The sequence below is a fragment of the Echeneis naucrates genome, chromosome 3 (assembly GCF_900963305.1).
Source record: "Echeneis naucrates chromosome 3, fEcheNa1.1, whole genome shotgun sequence".
Taxonomy (NCBI): Eukaryota; Metazoa; Chordata; class Actinopteri; order Carangiformes; family Echeneidae; genus Echeneis; species Echeneis naucrates.
The window spans coordinates 9891585-9908448 of NC_042513.1; the positions used below are offsets into that span (position 1 = coordinate 9891585).

Consider the following 16864-nt stretch of genomic DNA (forward strand, 5'->3'; position numbering starts at 1 on the left):
AGGGGGGGGCAGTGGGAGCAGACAGTAGACTTGGTGTGTTGATGTGTGTTGCTGTGTGTTGCTTGTGTTTAGGATTTCATTCCCCAGACGACTACAGCCTAATCCCTGGAGACTCCTTCCTTACTTAGGAAAAAGTTCCTCTCGTCAGACTGACCAAGGAAGTAATTTCTAACAGCGATGGAGCAGCAATGACAAGCACAATCCTAAGAAAAATGCCAAGAGTTATATTGAGCTGGGGGGCGGGGGGGCATGACACTGATGTTTCCATAAAAACCACACTGTGTTGGTCTCAGTAGCAGTTACAGAAAGTCATGTTTCTGAAACAAATGTCCTGACATATCACAACAGCCCTAACTTGTGGAATCAGACATCTAAATTATTTTAAGAACAAATGAGTTTTACTTCTGGGCTACTTCCAAAAAGAAAAGAAAAAAAAAAAAAGCTACCAACAAATCAAAGTAACATGGTCTTTGTGGAGAGCTGAGAGTGTGACCTCACTCTTTGCTCCTCAGTGTTGCAGATTTTAGTTGCACAGTCAGCTCTCCTACACAAACATCACACTGGAATATCACACACTGCTGGACTCCCAGCAGGTATACACCATAAATCTGTAAAGGGGAAAAAAAACTGCTGTAAAAGGTACAGTTTCTATTTAGCAGTGCGCTTTGTCATCGAATCCAAAAAAACTGCCCTAAGACTAGCTAGCAGCCATAAATCTCCATCTCAAATGGGCACACAGGAGACAAACAATGTAAAGTGCTGACAAGTGTGTGTATTTTTAGGTTTCATCTCTATGTAGTGAGTGGCTGCAATGCAGTGTGTCTCTGAGTGTGTGTGTTTGTGTGTATTCATATCTCCAACTGTTGCTGCACGCATATGGGACGCACAGCAGTCGTCCAAGATTTGTGTGCTAACCGAATTGGATCTCCTGTGTAGCAATAAACCAAACACAAACACTGTTGCAGAATATAAATAAGTTAACAACCAGTGTCACATATGACATTGTAACATCAGTAGTTTTCTCTTGGTACGAGAGAAAAAGATGTCAGGTATGAAAGAGAAGAACATATCCTTCATCCTCCAGCACGGAAACATGAAATTGTGCTGATATAGAGAGGATATTTTCTGTTAGAGTCAGATGAGAAGATCAATAGCACTCTAAAGTCTGTCAGTTAAAAATTAAGATACAGCCAGAAGCTGCTTCATGCAGCATGAAAGCTGGAAAAAAGCCAGTTGTGTGTGGCATTTATACATTACAACTTCGTTTCTGTGAAGTGAAAGACCTAATCTATCATCTCATCTGACCAGATAGTGCTTCAGCATCCTCTCATAGCTGGACCACCTTGTTTAACCTTCTCCTTCTGCAACTTCAGACTGAGATTGGCAGATGGAGGGAAGCTAATTTTTGAGATAAATTCTATAATGCAAGCTTCAGCAGCATGGCGGTTAGCACTGTTGACCCCCAATAAGAAGGTTGCGGGTTCGGTTCCCAGCTCTGGGGCCTTTCTGTGCAGGCCTTGCATGTTCTTTCAGTCCAAAGACATCATGTTTGGGTTAACTGGTGACTCTAAACTGTCTGTAGGTCTGAGTGTGAGTGTGAGTGGTTGTTGGTCTCTGTCTGTCTCTGTGTGTTGGCCCTGTGATGGACTGTGACCTGTCCAGGGTGACCCCGCCCCTCACCCAGTGAGAGCTGGGATTGGCTGCACGCCCCCAGCCCAGAAACAGATAAACATAAGAGGATGAATGAATGATTCTACTATGCATTTGTTAACCCCGCCCTCTTGATAAAAATAGGGTAACCAGAGTCCTATTTCACATTGCGCAGAGCAAAACAAGCACTTTGGTTGGGGCTAGGAGAAGAGAACATATAGCAGAGGTGCTAGTAAACAAGATTCAGACAGGACAGAGCTTTAAGTTTAAGCTAAGATAACTAGTAATTAAATCGGTATCCAATTTTTTTATCCTCTGCCAGAAGACACGAGCAACTGGCCAAAGCGTTTAACCAATTCTGTAATCACTGAGAGCTAAAAGACGATTAGAAATGTGTTGTGCTAACTAGCACGTCTGACACAGAAACTCCAACAAGAAACAGAAGGAAAACAGGCTGACTACATTGTTTCTTTGTAGCAGGCCGAACGCCTGGATTGTTGAAGGGTATTGACTCTGAATAATCCTGCTTCCCTCTAAATCCTTATCCTCTGACTTCAAACGCTGTCCAAGGACTTTCAATAGAATCTGGCATCTCCCCAACTTTCTCTCCATCAGTTGCTCTTTCTTCCTCACATTCTTTTTCCCCTTCTGTCCTCCCCTGGATCAACTGTCCAGCCTTGAATCACAAAGCCATAACCAGATTCTGTGGGAATCTCGAAGAGAGGCCCCTGTACGCTCCTACACACACACACACACACACACACACACACACACACACACACACACAAACACACACACACACACACACACACTATGAGAGTGACAACAAAGAGGGCATGGCAGTAGACCTGCCGGACAAAGAGTGTGCTGAATGAAAGGTCCCACACAAAGGAGCAGAGAGCAGGTTAGAGAGGATTTGAGGGCCCACAGTGGGAATCAACTTGTGAAATCTTCAAACTAATCTAATATTTTCACACATTCATCTTGCAAAGTGTGCAAGGTTTATTTCAATTGGAATCAGTGTTTTGACGATAATTATATGATTTAGGCCGGTCAATTTACTCTTACAGGTTAATGTGCTAACACTTTGCCTCATTTTGTACAGCTGTAGTTTGTACAGATGTCTTTGTCTGCAATAAAGGTGAAGTCAGGGTATCAACAAGGCTCTGTATCCTCCAGGGGTCATTTAAAAAAAAAAAAAAATCATGGTTATCCACAGATAACCTGCTGGGAGAGCTAAAAGAAAAATCAAGGGATGACCAAAATCATAAATTTTGGGTCTACACTAAAAATTAAAAAAAATAAAATAGATAAAAACTGCTGTTTTACCCCTAAAACCTATTTATAATCTCACACCTCTTATGCTGTGCTGTTGGACGTTCTTGCACAATCAGTAGCAAGTATCTGAAATAATAAAACAATGGGAAGCTTCCTTCTGAGGCAGCCTGGTTTTTCTTGAGGGGACAGAAACATGAGAAATGTTGATTTTTAAGACAAAAGATCCTAAAACCCAACGTCCTATGAAAAGCATTTTTTTTTTCCTGATGGAGGCGAGCAGCCAATTTGTGACAATAATAGAAACTTTACTGGAAAAGAACACTGTGTTGCTGCAGGCTGTGGTGCAGTGCTGTTCAGGGCTGGTCTCAGCACAATATCTGTCCTTGGTAAGAAATTACTATTTTGAGCTTGAAATTCTGGGAGATATGTAGATTGTAAATGGAGCACTTGGGTACGCAAGTGTGGCGGCTCTTCCAGCACTGCTGTTGGAGTAATGTTTTGCACAACATCCCTGGAAGAACAGCATTATAATCACACTGAGATATTACAACAAATATAGAAGAAAGGTGGGCAGCACATTGGTGCCGCATTAACACTGTCGCCTGGGTCCGAAAGCCAGACCTGGAGCCTTTCTGTTTGACGTTTGCATGTTTTCCCTGCGCCTACCCGAAGCGGTGAATGTGAGGACAAATGGGTTGTTTGCTTCTGAATGTCTCTTTAGCTCCAGTTCCCACGCAATGCTACTGCAGAAGCAGGAACGATAGATAGAATAGGTGTGTTTATCCGAAGGCAAGTTGGATACAAATTATTTGTGTGCAGTTGGAGGACATTGCTACTGTAAACCTAAATGGTGCAACTTTACTAACTTAACATTTTGTTCAATGTCTTCAATATTTTACCCACATGACAATAAAGAGTGACAAAACGAGAACAAAAGAGACTAACTAACGTATTTCACCTTTATTCATCCCTGTTGGTTTGTAGTAATGTTGATGAGTCCCCACACAGCAGCAGGATCGAAAATCAATACCCTAAAAGATCGTTGTGTCCATTTGTTGACACTGGCAATTAGGCCACAAATTAAATAAAGAATATTCACAATTCATCACAGCCTGATTTCCTCATGTAGACAAACAGGTGAGAATATAGGACCTGGCTTCAGATCCAACTAAATTTGCAATTAACGAAGGCCCGGAGAGCCCAGGGCCCTGAGGATGTTACCCACCTTATCCAATAATCTAATTTTGCCCCCAGGGGTCTTTATAAGGGCCTGTTTTCGAAATGAAGTAAAACCAGGCTTTCAGCAACACAGCATGCATATGGAGGAGCAGAAGCCAAAGGAAGTTTGTTCATTCAGCTTCATACATGTAAGCAAAAAATAAGATAATGTCCATTCATCCTTTAATGTGGCGACTTTAAATTATTTATTACATCATAAATTATTAGTAAAGTCTGACTGTTAAGTGTGGTTTTATAGGTTCATAAAATCCCCCTGCTGCTCAGAAGTGCTAAATGGTAGCAAGGTGCCATATTGGCTGTGCCATATCACAGCCATTCTCGAAATAAAAGAAAGGTTATTCGTCATTCCTTTCCTCACAAAGAGCCGTCTCCTGCGGTGGACAGGAAGAGTAATTTCTTTTTCCTCTAGGTCACGTCTCTTCTCCTGCTGAAATTAGCATGCTAACTCATCCTGCCATGTCTTGTAATACTACTTTACAACAATGACTCACTGTAGGATCCGTTTTGTTCTTCAAAAAAGGAGGAAGATGAAGAAGGGGCCTGATGAGAGACGGCATTATAACGTCCTCCTGTAAATGCTATAATGACTGAGTCTCTCAGCAAGCAGCCATTATCACCACCACCACAACCTGCTGCACCTGGCAAGAAACTTCAGTGTGTACTTCAAGCATCTTTAAAGGTACAACTGTATTAGATGAAATATCACTAGGTCACAAATAGGGTTGAACGATTTTGGGAAATAATCTAATTGCAATTTTTTTTCTCCAATATTGCGATTTTTAAAAAAGTTATTATTTTATCCCTTTTTTTTTTTTTTTTTTTCTCAACAAAACATCATGAATGATTTTAATATGGCCAACAAAATTTTAGATGCATTTAGTAGAGAATGTTCTTTACCATAGGCCGGGTGTCCTTGTTAGAATTAAAAGATCACAGGTCAAAGGTCACAATAAGATGCAAGAGTGGAAATAAATAAATAATGTTTATTTAACTGCTCAATACAGAAACATAAGAAAAACAAATCTTTAGCTTTACCTTTATGTATTTGAAAGAAGAAAAAAAAAGGTACTGTTTAAAAAGTGCATACAATTAAACAGTACCTTTTTTTTTTTCTAAAATAAAGAAATAAAGATATTTTTAAATGACATCTATCTTACTGCTCCCAAGTCAGTAACATTTTAGTAACATTACCGAAACACACAATTTGACTCTACTACTTTGAAATTATTTTGGAAAATCACAGTAAATAAAGTTATAAATAAATAGATGGACAAACACACATACTGTACCATTTATCAATGCAGTGAACACAGACTTGGTCACCGTGCTGAGAGGCACCATATCTTCAGCAATGAACTCAGTTATTTCCTGAGTGACATCCCCGAGCCATTTAGGACTGCGCTCATACGGAGCGACTCTTTCAAACATGTCGGGCAGTGATGCCTGTCGTAAATGTCTATGTGGTGTTTTTTTAAGTGCTGGAAGAGGTTTGTTGTGTTGCCCCGTGAAGAAGCAACAGTAGCACAGCATGTTCTGTGCAGCATCTTCCTTTTTTAAAGCTGAAATAATTCCACACCGCTGATGTGCCGTTCCTCATCAAGACTAAAGTCGCCGTTGAGTCAGTCTCTGATGGTTCCACTCACCCAGAGGCCATTGCGCAACAAGCTAAGGTGCAGCCTCGTCACTAAGGTGACAAAGGGGTGTTTTCACAGTAAACTAACCTGATTTTCCCATCTTCTCAGATGGGAGGATGAGAATGTTCTCTGCCAATGGAGGCACCTCCTGAGTTCAACATTTCAGTTCCACCAGAAATATTCCTCTTTTAGGTTAAACATGTCTCAATATCTATCTCAGAGGTGGGTGTTAAGGTTAGGGTTAAACTTACTTCCCTGGATTTAACCAGAATGTATGCACTTAAACGAGAAAACCTTGAAAACTGTCAATTCAACACAAGTTCAAACAACCTCATCAGCCTATTGAGATCTTTTTGGCATGGTCTGTTGCACTAATTTGACAGCTGGTTGTCGTGTCCTTGGTCTCCCAACCAAGCTGTGGGCCCACTGTCATTCTACCCACTTCATTTGAAAGAGGAAAAGATGTGTAGTGGGTTCTTTAAAAACTAGTGAACCTAACATTTATGTGTGATTCAGTGATTCAGCCTTTTAACCCTGCAACTGTTTGATCTTCCTTCCATCAGCACCACTTCAGCTCCGGACGAAGCAGTAGCACACAACTAGAGAAATGCAAACAAAAAAAGTAAAGGGTGGCCGACTGCATCTACGGGATTTCCTGTTCCGTGTTGTTGTTATGTTGTTATTTTTTTTTCCCCCACCACAGACTAGAAACCAAAATGAGACATTGACTGGAAGGGAGACCACAAGCCCCAGAATGTTAATGGTCAAAACAGCTTCATGCCACAGACATGAGCAACAGTAGCATGAAATTTATAACAGCCGGCCTCAACATGCTCATCAAGCGGTCATGTGTACTGGAAGTAGTTTTAGCAGCAATTATGAAAATCTGAAACAAACTTTATCATGTATATTTTTTAAGTTCCCTTGGTTGTCTGCCTTCATTCTTATCAAACAATGACTAACTTCAAACTTAACTTTCCCAAAATCTTCAATGATCAAAGAATCGGCCATTTATTGCCAACATTCATTTCCCTACATGATTCCCATACTTTTTTTTTTTTTTTTTTTATGAGATAAGAGGTCCAAAACCCTCAAATATTAGTGCCGACTAACTTTTGATTGTGATACAACATATAGCAGTAAGTAATTCAATGTCTTTCATGTGTTCAATTTGTAAACACATAGAAATGTGGATGTAGTTCAAACCTTCTGAATAATCGATCGTCATCGATATATATTATTCATGTTATATTCCTACTTGGTGTGTGTAGAAATATTTTAGCTCAGTTGAGCCATAACTGACGCTCACACCAGCAGGGACCACATTATAATAAAATCTTTACATTATAATGGAAGACACACTGATTATAGTAATTACAGAACGGGAGTATCCTTAAGTTGAACACAGCAGTACACAGGCTTTTAAAGCTTTTCCTGGTGGAAGGCATTCCTCTGATCTGGTGATCTTAAACCATTGGTTAGACTGTGATTTGAGCGCCCCCCCTCAGGCACTCTGCTCAGGCATCTCAACAGCTGATTCACTGTGTTTGAGTTTTATTTGACTCCTGCCCCATGGGATGCTGGGATTGCACAGGTTGGTTGCCATGGGTTTAAGACAAACTTGCGCAGGATGAAAAAAAGATCCCCTCTAAAGCCCTGCTCAGCGGGGTGCATACTTTGGTGCATTGTGTGGATGGTTTGCAGGAACCTCACAACCGATGAATGAAAACATGCAGTCCTGAGAGACTTACTGACAGGCCAGCAGCAGAAAGTGAGGGGGGGGGGGGTGTTCTGGAAAGCTCAGAGGCTGACAGCTTGAGAGTATGCCATCAGCTAAGTGTTTATTCTTTTCATTTTCTCCGGCCTGATAGTAAACTTATCTTTTGGCTGTGAAATGACTTGAAAGGCAGGTTCATGTAAGGACGAGATATTAAATCTTTTGGCACATTTCTCTAAAGAAAAGAGAACAATGTAACGAACCATTACTGCAGGATGAGCTGCGCTTTGAAGCTCTACTCGTAATTAACTGCTAAGGCGCTTGTTTTAGTTATTTGCATTAGGCATTATGCTCAAAGTATTGAACACTTTTTTGAGACAAAGCATGTCCTCGAAGGTGTTTTTCCTACGGTGGCCCATTACAAGAACAAAAACACAAGCGTTAAGTCCCCCAGGAAAAAGTATTCTAAATAGCATTTTATGGGTTAGTTTTATTTCTCAGTGTCTCCTGAATGTTTCGCAGTTATCCATCTACATTCCTCTGATTTCGTCATTCCTCTCTCTCTCTTCAGATGCATCATTTAAAGACGCCTAATTGAAGGCTTTGCTAAGGACAAATGACCACATTAGCCTGCCCCCTTTTAACTCGCCCGTCATCCTGTCTGTGGTTGTAATGCATTATACACTCTGTTTGTTCTCTGTTGTCTCTCAAATTACACTGCTGGTTGCCAATCATTCTGAAACTAAATATATTTTGCTTGTCTTTTCTGCATACTTACAACTTACAGCAGCCGCCTGAAGGACAAACCTTCGCCGTGAGTTTTTCACCTGTGCTCCATACAAGCACTGAGGGCCGTCAGTCTAAGTAAAATTTTATTTCACCTACAAGATGATCTGTTAAGTTGTTGGATGTTCTCTTCTTCTATTATAATCTGGAAACCCAAACACACAAGATGAATAACAAGCAATTTGCTTGCTTATTAGTTCTTCATAATTGAACACTCCTAAAATAACAAGATGAAATGCTGGACAGCAGTCATTTTTTTCCCCCGCTGTAAAGATTTAAGAACCTGGCAAACAAATCCGTCCCTCTGTGCTTACCATACTGGTGCAACAGTGAATTTTTTTCCATGTGATAAAGACTCCTAAAACCTCTACGGTCTAATAGAACAATGCCACGTGGGTGGCACTGTGCGTGTAAAAAGAGATATTTTTGGCTTACGGCCAAAAAGGCTTCACCCACATTTGAGCAAGTATCAACTTTTGCCAATACAGATTTGCTTCAAAAGCAAAACCAACAATGTTAAGCAGGTGGAGCAGAATAGATTAGAATAAACATGTCATTAAACTGACATGTGATCGAAGCCACCACTTTAAAGAAAAAAATAAAAAATAAAAAATTTACTTCAAAAGTGTTGACTTTGAAAGCTAAGGAGGAACATTTTTGAATGAATCTATTTTTATTGCTATCAGCTGATGGTGGTATATGCATTCATTTTGGAGGCCATGAATCATTTGATAAGTCAGGAAAAGGCACGCCTAAATTAAGAAATGATTTAAACAATGATTGATCACAAGCATAGTTGTCACAATAAGGATTTGAAAACAATAATGATTTAAAGTAATATTTAATAAGTAAGATTCAGATGCTACACAGCCCCGATGGCCCAATAGGAAACTTTGAATGGCAAACTTCTGTAGCCACTTGTATTAGGCTGTGAGGGTGTTGGAACAGCCGCCCCTGTTTGAGGACTGATGCGAGCTGATGTTGATGGGGTATTCTGTTTGGTTTGGCAGGAGTACACACTCTCATTCCACAGAAGACGCCATGTGAGTGCAACTCATTTTGTGTGTTGTGTCCAAGCCACTACCAGTTTGTGCAACTGTATTTCACCATCAGTTCCTAAACTGTTGAAGGGGCTACAAAGAAAAATAGAGCTACAGAAAACCCATCAACATTGACTTAATCTTGCTAATAAGTTTGTCAAAGTGCTGTGACAAAAAAACCCCACTGTTTACACGTTGTGATGTTCTTGGGTATGCAACTGAAATCTGAAAAGACACAATTAAAGTACGTGCTGGATTTTTTCCAATGTGAAATGATACATTGTAAACAAAAAAAAAAATAAAATCACAGTACCAGCACAAGAAATCTTGCTGCCAGGAGACCGTGCAAGTGCTGTTTCAGCTCTCAATTTTGGATGGACACACCCGTTAGCCGTCGCCATTTTGTTTATGTGCGAAAAAACACTGACAAGATTTTTTGTTTTCGATTGAATTTGGATAAATTCTTGTTGTGCCATTAATGTTGCTTCAAAAATGCCACGCTATTTGAATTTTGTATGTCATGCTGCTGTGACAGAGTTGGAATTTTGTTTGTTTAATTTCAGACATATTTTGAACATATATTAACACATTCCTATATATCCATTTTACATTGGACTCATTGAATTTCCCATACATAAAAAAAATAAATAAATAAAGAAAACTACCAACATCGCTAACAGCGCATGTTGTCGTGTTCCTTCAATACAATGAATGTAGGCAATGGAAGCTATGTTGAGTTAATATCACACCATATATTAACTTGATTTTAAAATGTGTATAAATTCACATTTATAAGGGTTAGGATTAGGGTTAGTCTGACAAAAATATAACAGGGCTCTGCTGTTTGGGGAAATTAACATGCTTAAAAAGTGGAATTACATACATGTGACCCATTTTTGGAGATGTACTTCCTCAGTTGCTACTAAGCTGGGACTATATGCCCTCAGCAACCAAGCAATTCAAGTGACATTGAGGTCAGCAGTGTTTACAACTTTGGTTCAAGGTAACAGGTTTTTAAAGGTGCCACCATTCATAAACATCTGCATAAATGCTAAACATCAACACTTTTATCTTCAAAGCCTTTGTACACACATGAAACATCTGATGACAAAAAAAGGGCATTGCCCCTGCAAACCGCAACTAAAGTACTGTGATCATGTGAGACTTTCCTATAAATCAGTTGAGCTCAGGAGGAGGATAACAGCACATCTTTAAACTAAGAGATGTCATTAAAGTGAATTGCCTTAATGACATGTCTGCAACTGTACATTCAAGTCATAAGCTCCATATTTGCTGCCCACTCCCTTCAGCCATCACACGACAGCTATCAGCTCAACAGGGAGAAACATCCCACACCGGGCAACAACAGCACGCAGACACAGACAAGTTGGTGCATGCCAGTCAACTGTCAGCCAATGCTGAGTGGAGAGGACAGGGGGGGAAAAAAAACTGAGAAAGAAGAGTTTAAAGATAAAATGCAAAAAAAAAAAAGAAAGTGACTATGGCTGTTTCCAGCAGCCTAAGTGTGAGAGTTTTCTTTTATTACCTAGGATATCAAATGACAGGGCCCAGAAAGTGAGGCTGGTAGCAGGCCCCTGTTAACATCCCTGACAGTCATTTACCCATTCAGCTGCTCTCTGGAGTCTCCTGCAGAACCCGCAAATCTGTCTAATCTCATGATCAGACTGTGGAAGGAGGAAAGACCTCGCTCTGTTCACTCCAAAGTGAAGCACCGCTGCACACACACAACCACACACTGGCTCATCCACTGTTTTTACAGCACCCACACAAACACTAACTCTTCAACATATACTCAGAAGTACAAACAAACATCTGCACACGTGCAATTATCCATATAAACACAAGTGTGTCTATGTCAGAACCCATTTAAGAAGTTTAACCCTCACAGCAGTGATCCCTAAAGACACAACCCAGTTAATTCTTACCTTGAAACGCAGCCACGTTACTTGAGATTAGAAATTTCAGGCTGGTGCTGGACATCTGGAGAAGGTTCTGGATGTCTCTCCGGGCCGCAACCTGGTACTTTTCCTCCATCTTTTTGTTGCAGCAGGTCAAGTTCTTCGACATACACACCTGAAGGTCTGATCCTAGGGGTCATTGGGAATAAACATTATGATCCCAAAATACAGACTCTGGGAATAAAAAGTAACAAGACTAATACTATGGGTGGCTCAGTGTTTGCCTAACAGTACGAAAGACATACATTTCTGTTTGGAATTTCACAGCTCCAGTTAATGATGCTAAAACAGAAGTTTTCTTGTTGTTCAATACAAGAGGAGTGTTTATGCTGACTGATTAAATTACTATTGAATAGATTGATGAATGACCTAAACATAGTTATTATAGCAAACAGAATCCTTTTGTAAGGATAAAGAGTCTTAACAGCTGGTGCGTGGTGGATTTTAGTCTTTCAAACTTCACCAGGGTTTCTACTTTTTCTGAAAAAAAAATAAATAAATGAGCTTTGTTAATTAAAATGAATGCTGTTATACAAAAGTAGCCTTAATTGGGTTTGCTCTTACACTTTACATAGAAAAAGGATTTGACCTTTTGAATTGCTCAAAGGTATGAATCTTGCAGCATGTGTAGCTATTCTAAGTATAATTTGACTGGCAACTCTCCAGACTGAGTGGCAGTGCTTCTTTCTTTAGCAGCATCAGCAAGAGCTCCAGCCTACAAGTCTATAGTCACACTAGCAGCATCATGTGAGGAGCATCAGGAGCCCAACAGTCCAGTCAAATGGGGACAGGAAAAGTCACAGCATCACTAGTATCAGCAGACTGGGAACCATGAATGTATGTTAACAAATGCGCGTGTTGATCAATTCTATGTCTGGACCGAAGTGGCAGACAAACCACCACTAGTCATAGCCTTTGAAGTATCAAGTGATCAAAATGATGGCTGTGTGAAATAACAGTGATGACTTCAAAGTCGCATAACCCAAATGGATCGGGTAAAACCATACAATACTTGTGTTTTTCTAGCAGTGTACAAGTTTGTGTTTGCTTAAGTGGAACAAGAAACATCAGCATACTGGGGAAAGATCTGACGCAAACCTGTGTCGCATCACAAAGTGATGCATCAGATTTTTCCCCACGAATAAATCTAAGCAATCTGCACGCCTACAGGGCCATCAAAACATCTTTAAAGCTACCTTAAACTTTGCAAAAGCCTCTCTGACATGCCTAGGCAGAGCTGTTTCCAGAGACGATATCAGTCCCCTACGAGCTTCAAGAGTGAGGAGGGAGCTGAAACGTCGATGGCACACGCAGTGGAGGAATTCAAACTCTTCCAGATAAGACAGCATGAAAGCACCTCAGGCTTTGCTTTTCTAAGCTAAACACTTCTCAGAACTATTTCCACTTCCAGAAGCACAGACAGCAGCTATTTTTTGGGGCAAGGTGATAGTTTCTGACCTAAAGTGAGGGCACTTCTTATCAGGTAGGCAGGGGAAAACAGGGAAACAGCTCTCTCAGACTCTTGGAACCATTCAGGTTCTTCCTCAGAAGCCCATACACAATTACAGATAACGTATAAAATTAAACTCGAACTCTGGTCATCTCACATTACTCTAACTTGCATTTAATGTATTTCAGCACATTAACCTTTGTCCGTCAAATAAATGGTATTAATCTTTGATTGCCAGTGTTGACATGAATTTGTACTTGGAAGTACCTTGTAACTGCTGCCAGAAAAGGTCAGAGGAGATGCAGCCTTAAGCAGAAGCAAGTGTGTTTACAGCATGAGTAGCTACTGAACCAGGAGCATATCATCGCTTGAACTGCAGGAGGCACCCACTGCACACAATTTATCGCATAGAAGGTCCTTTTCTGCCCACATTTGTACAAAGAGCAGCCCAGAGGTTTTAATAGGCACAGGCTCGTTTAAAGGGCAGGAGTGGTGATGGAATTATAAGTGTTATTCAGAGGTTTAGGACGCATTTCAGGGTTTCCTGTCAATTAAACAGGTTTCCTCGCAACTGCAGAGGAGAGGAGTGATGAAGTTTATAGGGAGCAGTTTGTGGCGGGGTGGTATTCAACACCATTAAAATTTACTTTTCCAAGAAACAACAGTGGGAGTAGCAGCGCGGTTTCCACTCAATAAAAGCCCACACAAAATATCTACACCCATACTTCAACCCCCCCAAAAGACATATTGAGTGGAAATGCATTATGAGGTGGTGTCCAGGTAGTTCAGTGAAGCCTATAATCACTGAACTCTGCATAAAATAACGCATGTTTAACCCAGAATGCAACTAACCCGTTTCAAACAGCCAAAGGTGTAGAGTTTATTTTTGTTGCAACCGACATTTAATCTCGGGATCTTTATTTCCTTTCTCTCACAGGATTAAAACAGCAGATTTGTTTCAATTATTCAATGTACCCCTGATAATACAATAAAGTTAATTCAATTTTAAGTGAAACTAAAAAGAAGCATAATAAACTGTTAAGGATTTGTGCTATTTGATTAACACAACTGCAATGCCTGTGAAATGTTTGTTTTTTTGTTGTTTTTTTTTTTAAAGGTGTATTTTGTCACTACAAAGAGTAGCCACTTAATACGACAGAAAATGGCAGGTTTAAAAGCTGCACTGCGGTCCATAAGCCTTGCAGGATGGTAATATTGTGTCGAATAACTTTTCCAGAACATTTCTCTCAGTCAGGGGTTGACAGGTGATGTAAATGAAGAAGATGGGGGGGTAGAAAAAAGAATAATAATGTTCTGTGAGTTTGAGTTATGGGCTGGTTTATGAGAATTTCACTGATTCCAAGAGGAAAAAAAACGCCAACACGCGCGCGCGGCCACAAACACAAACACACACATATTGTTCCTCAATTTGGAAGTTTAACGTCAACATACCTGATCTGGGATTTGTGGGCACTAATTGAATTGGTCCAATTTGGCCGAGTTGGAAAACTTTACGCACTTCGTCGCATTTGTTTGGGCTCCCAAAGCCTGATCCACAGCAGGAGATCAGCAGGAACAGACAGGACGTCCACAGAGCACTCATCTTAATGAACCGCCGGGGAAATAGTTCCGAGTGAGACGCCTGGTCAGAAGTTTTAATGGAGGGGTCGGGGGGCCTCTAAACCTCCTGTGGTAGTCCGCGTCTCAGGTGTGCCGCGTCCACATTTCAGGTCTCAGGATCCAGCGTCGACCATGAGGCGCTCTGCGTGTCGCTGTGGAGGAAACGCCGCAGCTGATCATTCAGATCCTGACTCCCAGAGAAAGTTGCTGCGGTGCGACTCGCCAGACGGCAGCATGTTGTCCAAGTTGGCCGGACCGACAGCAGAGGCGGTACCGAGGTTACCTGCAACCCCGAGCCGGACCCGCGGCGGATCACCGGCCGGACAGCGACATCTAGCGGCCGGGCCCGGGGCTCAGATCAACACCGACGGGCTTCGTGACGGGTGATTGATCTCCTGGACAGAAATGATGTCAACGTTGTTTACGGACTGGTTTGGTTTATTCGTGCTGATTTCCGGGTACATACATGTAGGCAGAGGAGGGGCAAGGTAAAAAAAATATATAAAAAAAACTGCCAAACTTAATCGACTTTTTCTTTTAGTCATTTAGACTGACCAAAAGTGGGGAAATAAAATGGCTCTGTATGATTTCATAAACAGCACACATTGCTGCTGCGCTGTTTCCATGCAATGGTCTTGAATAATGTAAAATGCTTACATCTTGTTCTTAAATTATTCAATATGTTGTCCACGTATTTATTTCCAACCAGATATTTTTAAAGAAATGATGATGCCGAAACATCGCGTTAAAGGACTGCAAATCATAATTTTATAATGCATTTTTGGCTCGTCTTTTTTAACCTCCCTGGCTGCTCCACAGCACCCTACAGGTCCGGGCGGATGACCACCCATCCTGTGTGTCATATAGTGTCATAACTGTTATGACACTATATAAATAAATTTAATGGTCTAACATTAAAGGCTTAATTTGGTAGGAAAAGCAGTTTAGGCAAAACTCTAAATTTAATTTACACTAAACATTTAGGGCATTAAGACCCCCACCACCCAAAAAAGATACTATCTTCATTTTAAACCTTTCCAAATATCTTTACATTAAGTCCAACTATATCTAGCTCAATACATATTCATGCTGAAAACACCTGTAACTCCCAAGATCATAAATACTGAGATGTGCACATGGGATAGAGGACCAAAAAAGGATTTAAGAAATTTATTAAAGAACAATCAAGATATATACAATTTTACTGACCAAAACATTACAGATGACATAATCAAGTGCAAAAACTCTTGATAGGGGTCAGATCGGCTTCATCTCCTCGTTCCTACACAGGCCGGGACAAGTGCAATACTGTCAGGTTAATAGCATTGCTACTAATCCCCACCTGCACAGAAAGGGACGTCTCAACATTTACGACAACAACCCCCCCCTCCACACACACAAAAAAAAAAATATCTTTTATCAAGCATAATTCACCAGTTTAGTCAGTTTTGCATGGATTTGCACAGCAAAGATGAGTTAAAGCTGAATGCAAACCAGCAAAACTGACCAAGTGATGATTACCAGCCAAGCCTTAGATGACTATAGGTATCCATCCTTCAGAGAGATGCAGTTAGTTAGAAGTACTTCAAGTGCTTACATTGCAGTAGATAGGAGAAAAACACTACCTGCACTATAAGCACTTTAGTACTGCTCAAACTTAGGTCAGTGTGAACACTGGAAAAACTCCTGGTTTTTAAACAGCATTTCAAAGTATATTGTGCAAATCAAGAGCAGATCAGCTTGATGTGACACCCCCAAAAACCAAACATCTAAGCAGGTGGAGAGCAAGCAGGCCACCATCAGTTTTGCATAGATTTGCACAACTCATCTATTCTTGTAGTGCAACTATGCAAAACTAGCAGAGAACTGCAAGATATTTGAGCCCAATTAGAAAAATTTTTAATTGTCTGGTGCTGCATATCACAGCCCCTTATGCCAGAAGGAGCACTTAGGGCAGTAGGTGCTAGTCTATTTCACTATCTGCACTAGATGCACCTTAGCACAAAGACGGTACTTCAAATGACACGAAACATGGGGGGGGGGGGGAGAATGTGAACACCAGTGTCGGGGTATTGCTGTAAGTGCCTCCATTGCAGTAGGTATGACATAGTACTACCTGCACTGTAAGCACTTTGACAATACACAGACGCATTTTAGCATCACTGCCCTCCAGCACCATGGGATTGATGGCCATCCTGCTCCGTGATTGGCCGGGGCGTGGAGGCCCTACACTTCGTGGTGGACCTGAAATATACAGAAAGTGCACATTGAAGAGCTCATCAGAGACAATAAATAGCAGTTTGGCACTGCAACAAGTCACACAGAGAGGAAGATGATAGCGCATATTTAATCAATTCATTGTGATGTGTCTTTTTTCAGAATCGTTCAAAAAAAAAGAAAAAAAAAAGATGTGGGATCTGCACTTTTCACCATCAGACACGTGCATTGGTTCACTCTGGATCCCACCGGAT

The 16864-nt window shown here is 40.9% G+C and overlaps 1 protein-coding gene across 1 annotated transcript in view; it reads right to left on the minus strand.

The window, feature by feature from the left end:
* The window catches only part of gpc5a (glypican 5a), a 99350-nt gene extending 84694 nt beyond the window's left edge, over positions 1 to 14656 (minus strand). Inside the window, exons 1-2 of the mRNA XM_029499060.1 lie at positions 14226 to 14656; positions 11291 to 11452 (exon numbers count right to left, since the gene is read on the minus strand). Coding sequence (XP_029354920.1) covers positions 11291 to 11452; positions 14226 to 14376 — 313 coding nt within the window. The 5' untranslated portion in view covers positions 14377 to 14656. The remainder of the gene's footprint in view (positions 1 to 11290; positions 11453 to 14225) is intronic.
* Positions 14657 to 16864: the final 2208 nt, after the last annotated feature.